We start from the raw sequence: 9,756 nt of genomic DNA, 5'->3' as shown, positions 1-9,756 counted from the left end.
GAGAGAGAGAGAGGTGCAGACATAGCCGTGCCTAATGCCTACAAACTTTAAAAACAAAAATTAAAGCCAAAGATTCACATTGCCAATTAAATAAAAATAAATAAATATATATATATATACATATAGATTTTTTGAGGGGCTGGTCCAGCAATGGGGTTGGTGAAATTAATTTTAATTATTTATATCCCAACCCCCTATACTCTAAATTTACACGCAACCCATCTTCAAATAAATATTTTCATTTTCATTTTTTTAATTTAATTTTTGGATAACGGCCCCCCTTTCTATTTGCATGTGTGGATACTGCCTTCTTCTGGTTCGAGTCTGTCTACCTTCAAATGTGGATTTCCTTTTGGTTTATACCACAATTGTATCTAATAAAAATTGAATTCAAAGTTTGGCTGTTTCAGAATAATAATAATGTTAAAACTTTTAAGACCGATACTTCATAACAATTTAATCCATGTACTTATAAATTGGTAACAATATAATTTGTTCTATGATATATAAAATAATTCGGTTTAGTTTAAAGTTCGTAATGATTTAGTTCCTATCACGAAAAGTGATGTTAAGATTTAATAGAGTTTCTTTTATTTATATATATAGACTTGATAAACGTACGAGAAATCCAAATGTGTTTGTAAATTACAAATACAAAATTTGTATTATGTTGTTGGTTATCAATCTCAAATCGTATTTTTTAAGTACAACATGTGGGGTGGAGGATCGAGCTCACAATCTCTTGGTTGGAGATATATGTCAATTACCGTTGAGCTATGCTCACTTTGGCAATGTTCAAATTTTTCAAAATTAAGTTTTTTATTTTATATCATAGGCATATTTAACTCATTAAATTAAAACATATCATTCTTCCAACACAACTCATAAACTACATTTAAATACCACACTGCCATTTTAAGGTTTTGGCCAATAATTTCAACGTTTCATGACAGTAAAAGTAGAAAACTTGATTCATAAATATGAAATCGCATCAATCTAAATATAATTCAACTAGTCAACAAGACTATTTTATGATCTTTCTTATAGATCCAAATTTTCAATTCTCGTCCCAATGTTTGAAAACTTTTAAAGTAACAAATACGAAATCGAAAGGTGTACGAAACCGAAAGGTGTCACAAAAAATAGAGACCCATCAATATTTTAGCCTTCAGAAGGAAAAAAAAAGACAGTTGTAAGGTTTGCTTGGAGGGTTGAGTCCATTAAAGTTGGGGGATTGCTAATTTCTTGTGTGTCTGCAAAAAAGGACAATGCAGTGACTGCAATGGGCTGCGCCGTACTTGAAACTACTACTTCAACTTTGCCTTCAACTCCCCATAATGATTTTGTGGCTTATTGCCTTTGCTTTGGACTTCATCTACAAGAATTTTTGCCTCTTTTCCAAGCTTTTCATCATTTGTGAAAGGTCTTTATTAGGGGCCGTTTCGCTCGAGATATTTTCGGGATCGGTCCATTTGTTGTTTTGGCTGCCGATCGAGTAGTGAGAAGGCTGGGTTGTGTTGATGTTTGAGTAATTTGTACTTTTGCTTTATGATTTTCTTCTCATTCAAAGATCCCTTTATGTTTGAAGAAAACTATTATCTTGATTTGAGCCAACATAATTGTAAACGAACCGAACCTTAAACCAATCGACCCTTTTTCCAAAGGTCAAAGAGCATAGGCCTACCCTTGAACGAGTCAAGCACGGTCGAAAGCGATAAATGCTTAATTCGCTCAACTAACAGCAAAATCGGAGGATAACGATACCATCTCCCCTACCATAACCAAACTAGTCCATCATTAATACTACTTTTGAAGATGCCAAAGAGAAGAAACCTGTTTCTTCTTTTGCTTTTAGCCCTCCTTAAAAGCAATCTGCTCATGGTGGTGTGGTGTGGTTTGTCTTGTAATCCAGGAAGGTAAGATGTGTAGAAGTTGATTTCTTTCTTTTTCAACTCAAAAAACAAAGACTTGTCATGTGTTCTGTTGAATGTAATGTGGGTGATATAAGAGTTTCGAAACCGCTTTTGTCAGTGCAACCAGGAAAGTTTCGAATCGAAACTCATGTAAGGAGAAGTTTTGTAGGTCTCATAAAAAATAAATCCTAAAGGAATTCCAAATCAGATGTGATAAAGTGAACCAAGCACCAGTCTAACTCAGAATATTCATATCAGAGAAGATAGATGCAGCAAAGTTTCAGTTTCTAACCGAAAACCCGATAATATTCGATAAACCAAACAGAAAGCAGAGACGAACCAGTTTGAAGAACCAAAGAAATCAGTCAAATCCGCCTAAATCTTGTCTGCCTCAAGTTAATTGTACAGAATTAAACAAAACTGATCAGTTGTATGACAACAAAATATACATAACCAAGAACGAAAGAACGCATACCTATCGGGAAAACCACGACGACAACCTCCGAAATATTTATAAAAAGAAAAACCTAAAAATGGTATAACCTGTAAATTCTCATGTTAAAATCTTTTGAGGTAACTAAGAAGAATTACAGAAACATCTTCTGTTGACTACTTCGGAATTCCTTATTTTTTACGCTCTTTCAAGATACTGGGAAAAATAAATACAGAATCTACACAAAGGCCACCTTTAGAATGCGTGCAGTCGATCTGTTTCATGGAAAATCTAATTTCTGTGGCTGAACCCGACTCGTTGACGAAAAATTCACCTACCTTGTATTCTATCCAACATCCTCGCTTACGGTTTCCATTTACATCAAGTAGTTCGTGCTCGTCTAAACAGAATTCATGTGTTGCTTGCTGTCCATCAGAAGTAGAGAATTCAAACCGTACAGGCTTTACATCCCAACCATGAGTATGCTCGAAGCTGCATACACGTCGGCCTAGCCGTCTGTAGAATCTTCCAAGGTGAAGCCTGAAGGTCAGCGTGTAGATGTCAGCAGGAAAATGAAATTTCACCATCCCATCAGCTTCAAACCACCAAATTTGCTGCAGGTATGCCACAACATTGAACCTGAAAGCATCGAGCAACATAAGTGGCATGCTATTATTTTGTAAGATAGTAATCATTTGCTAAAAGCCTAAATAACAACCAAACAAACACGAACTCCAGCAGTCCTGCTTGATGGAAATCACATTATTCGGGTGCACAAAACCCACTCGTTAAAAACGTTATCAAGTCTAGTTTCGTGGTTCTCTGATAGTTTTGCCTCTTTCCACATTTGAATGTATGGGGAAAGAGTTGTGCATACATCCACAAGAGAAAAGATACGCCGTGAGCTCAAAAAGGAAAAGGCAATATTAACAGAGCCAAGATGATATACCATCCCCACAGAAGACTTGAAAGTCACCACCTAGAAGCAAACACATGACTCGAAAATTTGTTCAAAAGATGTATCAAACATGATAGAAAATGAAATACTATACACCAAAGCATATACCGAAACTTAGACCGAGAGAAATCAAATAAAAAGATTCTGACCAATTCCATCTAGTGTGCACATGATTAGTATATAAAAATAAATAAATAAATAAAATCGCTCTCATGTCATCATCAAAGTACAACTCAGAAGGGAAGGAATTATCAGCATGGCAAAGCAGTCTAAAACACCAAATATCAATGATCAAACCAGCATTTCAACTTTCCATATCCATGCCCATCATAGCAGAGCAGAGGAAAATATTATAATTCTTTGATAATATCACTCCTCATTGAGAAAAAATCACATCAGATTCTTCTATCAGTCCCCAGTTTCCTCACAAAAAACATTTCAACAAATTGGATGGTACTGCAGTCACACATGACAGAACAAATTTTCATTCTATCCTAACAACTGCCTCGACAAAGAAACAATATAATCAGAAGAAACCAAGGGAGTAAAGGTATTCAAAACCCAATGGCATATATAAGCCTATCCATAAATACATTCTCCATCAAAATGCAAACAAACCATGAAACTTTCTATTACTTGAATGAATTGGCTAAAATATAAACTCAATCCAAGAACAAAAAGCCTACAAAATGTCAAAAACCAACTAAATAATCAAGTAACTTTGTTGTATTAAACATTTGTTGAACTCAGAGTGACAGACTATAAATGATATATTAAAGATTCAAGCTAGGGGTAATCTGAGTCTAACCGAGACTCTTCAGTAGGAATCCAATTCCAGTATCTTCTATCGTCGATTCCAGTTATTGCCATGGCCTTTGATGATATCGACATGCAAATCTTTCCGGTGATTCTGTCAAGCCACACCTCCTGTAAAAATGGTTCAAAATTCCATAAACGAACCTCTCATCTTCGCAAATTAGAGCACACAAATCCACAAGAAATCAAACGCTGAACTCAAAAGAGAACAATCCATAAAAACCCTAACACAGAACTTGCTACCCAGAAGAGAAAGAAAGAGAGATGAAACGAAATGCTGCTATTGGGAAGACGACGAACCTTATTTCCACCATCGAACGGAACCGGACGAGATAACAAAGCGTATATATTCTTCTTCGAGAAATTTTGGTACCGCTCTGGGGGCAACAAATCGAGGAGATCTTGATAATTGGAGGGCAACTTAGATTCCCAAACGGAATCCGACGAGGCGGCGCCGCGAAAGGCTCTGTTAAGCCGCGCGAGGTTACAAATCTCCGGCGGAGTAAGGTAGAGGAAAACGCAGGCGACGCAGCTCTCCGGAATATCTCCAAGGCCAGGACCAATCGTGGAGCCGTTGGCACCTTCAGCCAAGTTCGAGAGCGACGCCCCCATCGCCTCCGACGGAAGAGACCCAAATCAAAAACCCACAAAAAAAAAAAAAAAACTCTCCGGCGAATTCTTCAGGTCATCGCGTCATTCATCACCGGAACGAAGAATAGATAGAATCGCGCTTCCCTCCAGCGGTTTTTGACTAGGACGCGGATTCCGAGGAAAACCCAGAGAAGAAATATAATATTTTGAAAGGAAACTTTTGCCTTTTGCGGAGAAGAAAGTGGGGGAAAGGGAAAATGGGGGCAGAGGGCCAAAAGGGGTGCGCTAGAAAGGGACGACGCGTCGAATTTTGATGGAGCCCAGATGGGTGCGGTGCGACATGTAGGAATTCAGTGCGGGCGAGAGAATCAGATGAAGAGAGAAGGAAATGAGTTCTTTTTTTCTGTTGCGGCCATTGATGGAATGGAATCGGAGGTCGGTGGGAGAAGACGCCCCACAGCGGCACTACGGATTGACGAATTGTGGCACTCAGTGCGCTATGCTATGATGTAAAAGCCCAAACGTAGAGACATTTTTTCTCTCCATACTTTTTTTGAAATGTTAATTTGAGCTTACGGTGCATTTTTTAAACTCTTTGAAACGTCTATTCTGATTTTTTGTATCCACGGTGGATTCATGGACTTCGTAAAATTCTAACACAAATTTCATACCCATGAAAATAATTTTAAAAAATTTTAAAAATTTATTTAGTGTGTTTTATCATAAAAATGATTAATTTCGCAAAGTTCGAGTGAGGTAGATCGATGAACACATCAAACTTGAACAGAGAGAGAAAAGACAACGAGGCTCAAGTGTTACGATAGAGAGAGGTAGATGAATAAACCGATATCACATATGAATAAAATAATCCTAAAATTATAGAAGTATGATTAAAAATGCTTAAATAAATTGATAGTTACTATCTATACTAAACATGCACTTTCCTCTTCGATTGTTCAATATAAGAATTCCAAAGTTAAACGTGCAAAATATATAGACTAAAATAGATATTCTAAGAATATAAAAATCAAAATAGGTCAAAGTTAAATAGTTTTATAAATTCGAGTATCTGAATATTTAATTTATCAATAGTAAAATCATTGTCATTACGTTATATTCAAATTGAAACGATTTCAAAATTTTAGAGAAATAATTGCTGGTTCATATGATTGTAACCATTCGTATGAGTTCTTGTAATTGTTTCTATATATTATAACTCTACTTTGGATAAATCATAAAAATATATTCTAAAAAGTGTAAAAAAATTCCTAAACTGACATAAAATATTATTAATGAATGTCAATTATCATCAATATATTGATATTTTTTACCAAAACGAACATACCTAAGCGGTAATTGTCATATATCTCTAATCTTATGAGTTTATCCCTCCCTAATATGTTGTGTTAAAAAAATATATATTTTCATGGATGAAAACCTAAATTCTAATTTAATGAAATTTAACTTTTTTATCCTAATTTTGGGATGGAATATAATCCCTTCAATCTTATTTTTATTGAATCAAAAGTATTTAAGTTGATATAAAAAGAAACGGGGTGATATGTATTTAACACAATATAATCAATAAAGATTAATAAAATACCTCTTTATCAAAAAAAAAAAAAAGATTAATAAAATACTTTGATTAGAAAAGGATAAATTAAAGAATAATAATAACACCATTGCAAATTTAATTCGAGAAAAAGACAATCTTGTGGCATTCGTATGTTTTGTTATTTTCTGGATATTTTAATAAACTAATAAAAGTATTATATTAATTAAAACAATATCCATCCAAAATAACCCCTTTTTTCAGAAGACATATTTGACCCAACGTTTCTCTCTTTTGAAAGAGAAAACAATAAAAATACTCTATTTTCTACTTTGATGTTTCAACTTTAAATGAAAATAAATTCCTTCTTAAAAACAATAAATATTATCATCAAAATTGTATCATTCGGATTTATTTAAGTGTATTGAAAATAGCAAGTTTGAACATAACTAATCTTGCTTACTCCTTGAGATTAGAAATTTAAATTTCATCCTAAAAAAAATTATATGAAACATGATACTAATATAAATAAATCATTTGTTTATAAGAACACAATGATAAGTTACAACTTATAATGATGTGTGTTACGAATGATAATTACATTGTACACCAATCGGTGAGGTCTTGTGAGCTAATCGAAATCATTTATCATAATTAATTCAAAAGTCACACCAAAAATAATAAGGTAGAATTAATATGTCTGACTCGATAAATGAAATATCATCCCAATCTCTGACGTTTGACTATCTATTTTAAGTAAATGCTTGGTCGAATCCTATCAAATCGTTCATCTCTATTGATTATATTACAATATTAATTATAATAATATTTTTAAAAAGTGAAAGTTATGCTCATTAGTGATGTTCAAAATATTTTCAAAATCCGAACTAAGTTTCGAAAGTTAAAAAGAAAAAAGTTCTTTTTAATTTATTTTTGATAGGCTAAGAAGTCAAATAAAATTTTAAGAAAGGTCATCCTAAAAATTTGCAATAAAGCAAGCATAGTTAAAAAAAAACAGAAAATTAAAAACAAAACCATTATTAATTGGAGACTAATTTGTGTGTTTTCTTTTTTAATTGTTTACTTTCAAGTATTTTTTTTTCAGATACCCAATTGTTTTTCCTTTTTCAAAATTCAACCTAAATTTGACAAAATTAAGTAATTTATAAAGTCAGATTTTAACACGTTTAGCCAAATTTCCCTAAATATTCCCATAAATTTTTTGCCCTTTTAAAACACCATTCTATTCTATGAATATATTTTTCAAAAGTGAGGAATAATTTTATCATTAAAAAAGCCATATACTTCCACAGATAGGGTGTCCTAAATGTTGTCGGAAAAATAGCGGTACGTTTAAATTTATCGTTAATGTTAGAACACGAGTGACATCGAAACTAAATCAAACAAAACAAATTTTTGTTTTCAAAGAACAAAACAATTGTGTTGTGATTGTGATGTTGTCCAAATTAATTAAATAACGTAAAATGTCGAGATTAGGACACTGTGCAAAATTGAATGGAGGAAGATCAAAATAAACATTTTGATGTCCCATCTAAAAAAGGTAAGTGAAGGAGTTCCACAAGAATTGTCCAATGTGCATCACGTGTCAGAAAAATATCTATTTTTTGAAAATTTTAAGGATTATACAAATAAAATAGATCAGTCATTTAGATCATTTGGATTATGGAGTCAAAACAAGTTTTTAAACCCACAGTATTGAGAAGTTCATAAAAGTATCGCGACACTAGCGTGAAGATAGGACCTTAGAGTCAGACTCAAGATGATGGCTTTACTATAAATTTGTAGCATCGTAACGTTGGGAACAATGTCTCTGTGTTGCGACGAGTTTCTTTAAAATGAGTGAGCGTTAGTGAGGTTTCGTTGAAAGAGAGGATCGTAGGGCTTTGACGACACCCCCAATTCTTATGGGTTTAGCGATATTTTTTGCTATGAAATTTTAAGCATCCATTGTTGTCGTACCGTGAGAGTTTTGTAGAGAGTGAGAGAAGTTCGCTGTGATTTTCATATCATAAAAAACTTGCTTTTGAAGAAGACTAGACAAAGTCTCGAATTTGGGGTGAACCAGCATAAACCTTAAGGGGCCGTTTGGTTGGGAGTTTTCTCGGTGGGAATGGACATGGGCAAGTAAAACCATTGTTTGTTAGAGAGATTTGAAATCTTTTCTTGGGAATAAGCCTCTCTTTTCTTTATAATTATTTACTTTGTTTTATTCAAATTAACTTAATTAAAATTAATTAAAATTTTTATATTAAATTTATAATTAATAAAACAACATTATTGTACTAAATTAACTATTCTATTATTAAAGTGTATACTTCATTTTCTTTTTATAAAAAAATGTAATTAATTGATGCAATTAATAAGATGAAAATGATTAATTCGTTAAACACATAAAATATTCTCAACTACCCACATTTTAATATAATAAAGATATAACAATCTTAAGACTAACAATTTGTTTAATTTAATATTAGTTAAATAATTGCAAATATGAAAAGGTTGCATGAATGATTTTGATGACAAGAAAATATAAAAGGCCAATTATGAACTTTTCTCTTTGATGTCGTGTTATGGGCCTGAATATTGGGCCGACATGTCAACCTTAGATTCAAGAAAGCACAGATGGGCGGCCCAAAATCCATAGGATTGCTTTGGCGGCCCGATAACTGTTGTTGTACCGACGTCGGAATTCTGAAACCGTAAAGGCAAAATCATGGTTCTTTTGTGAATTAAAACTTATAATAAGTATATTTCAGAAAAACAAAAAACAAAAAAACTTATGATAAGTAACAAAAATAAATTATAATTATGTGTCTTAAAAAATTTATAATTCGATAAAAAATTATGATGATGTAAACAGTACAATTTATAAATTGATAAATTACATTGAAAAATAGTGGTATTTTCATTGAATAACAAAAAATCATTCACATTAATTTCACATATTTAAAGTGCATCATCACTGGATAATAAAAATTGTTAAATATGGGAACATGGGTATATTGCTCAATTGGTAAAGCATATATTTCTAACCAAGGATCAAATTTTCATTCCCACATGTTGTTATAATCCTGTCAAAGCGAGCAAGATTTAGTGGTAATTGACATATATCTCTAATCAAGAGATTATAACTTCGATCTCGATCCTTTTTTTAGTTCAAACATGTTGGGAAGAGATTCAAACTTCGATGAGCTATGCTCACTTTGACTACTTCAACTGTTTTTTTAGAAAAAACATTTATGGAGGTAACTTTTTTTTTTTTGAAACAATGTTAACGAATTTGTATTCATATTTTTAAGTTTGAAGATAGAATTGATAAATGACCTAAAAATTATTAGCTTAAGAGTAATTATATGTAAAACTACCATTCTTCTTTAATTAAAGTTGATTTTTTTATTTCGCAAAAAGTAAAGGTGAAAGATTAAGTACAACTTTTCTAGATTCTAAAAATTGTTTTAATTACCTATAAAAT

General features: G+C 32.6%; 1 protein-coding gene across 1 annotated transcript; it reads right to left on the bottom strand.

The window, feature by feature from the left end:
- Positions 1–2,274: 2,274 nt before the first annotated feature.
- Positions 2,275–5,197, bottom strand: PP2-A15 (phloem protein 2-A15). The gene is made up of 3 exons (XM_022288886.2): positions 4,421–5,197; positions 4,113–4,231; positions 2,275–2,985 (listed from the first exon to the last, which is right to left on the bottom strand). The coding sequence occupies exons 1-3, from the start codon at positions 4,730–4,732 to the stop codon at positions 2,538–2,540; spliced, it is 879 nt and encodes a 292-aa protein (XP_022144578.1). The 5' UTR covers positions 4,733–5,197; the 3' UTR covers positions 2,275–2,537.
- Positions 5,198–9,756: the final 4,559 nt, after the last annotated feature.

This window comes from Momordica charantia (genome assembly GCF_013281855.1).
Source record: "Momordica charantia cultivar OHB3-1 chromosome 5 unlocalized genomic scaffold, Mcharantia_2.0 BLBB01000005.1, whole genome shotgun sequence".
Taxonomy (NCBI): domain Eukaryota; kingdom Viridiplantae; phylum Streptophyta; class Magnoliopsida; order Cucurbitales; family Cucurbitaceae; genus Momordica; species Momordica charantia.
This window is presented reverse-complemented; position numbering and strand designations above follow the sequence as displayed.

Excerpts from the sequence above, each read along its gene's own strand:
- PP2-A15 (XM_022288886.2), bottom strand. The coding sequence starts at position 4,732 with ATGGGGGCGTCGCTCTCGAACTTGGCTGAAGGTGCCAACGGCTCCACG. Across the intron at positions 4,232-4,420 it reads CGTTCGATGGTGGAAATAAG|GAGGTGTGGCTTGACAGAAT; the intron begins GTTCGTCGTCTT and ends CCATTTTTACAG. Across the intron at positions 2,986-4,112 it reads ATTCCTACTGAAGAGTCTCG|GTTCAATGTTGTGGCATACC; the intron begins GTTAGACTCAGA and ends CGATGCTTTCAG.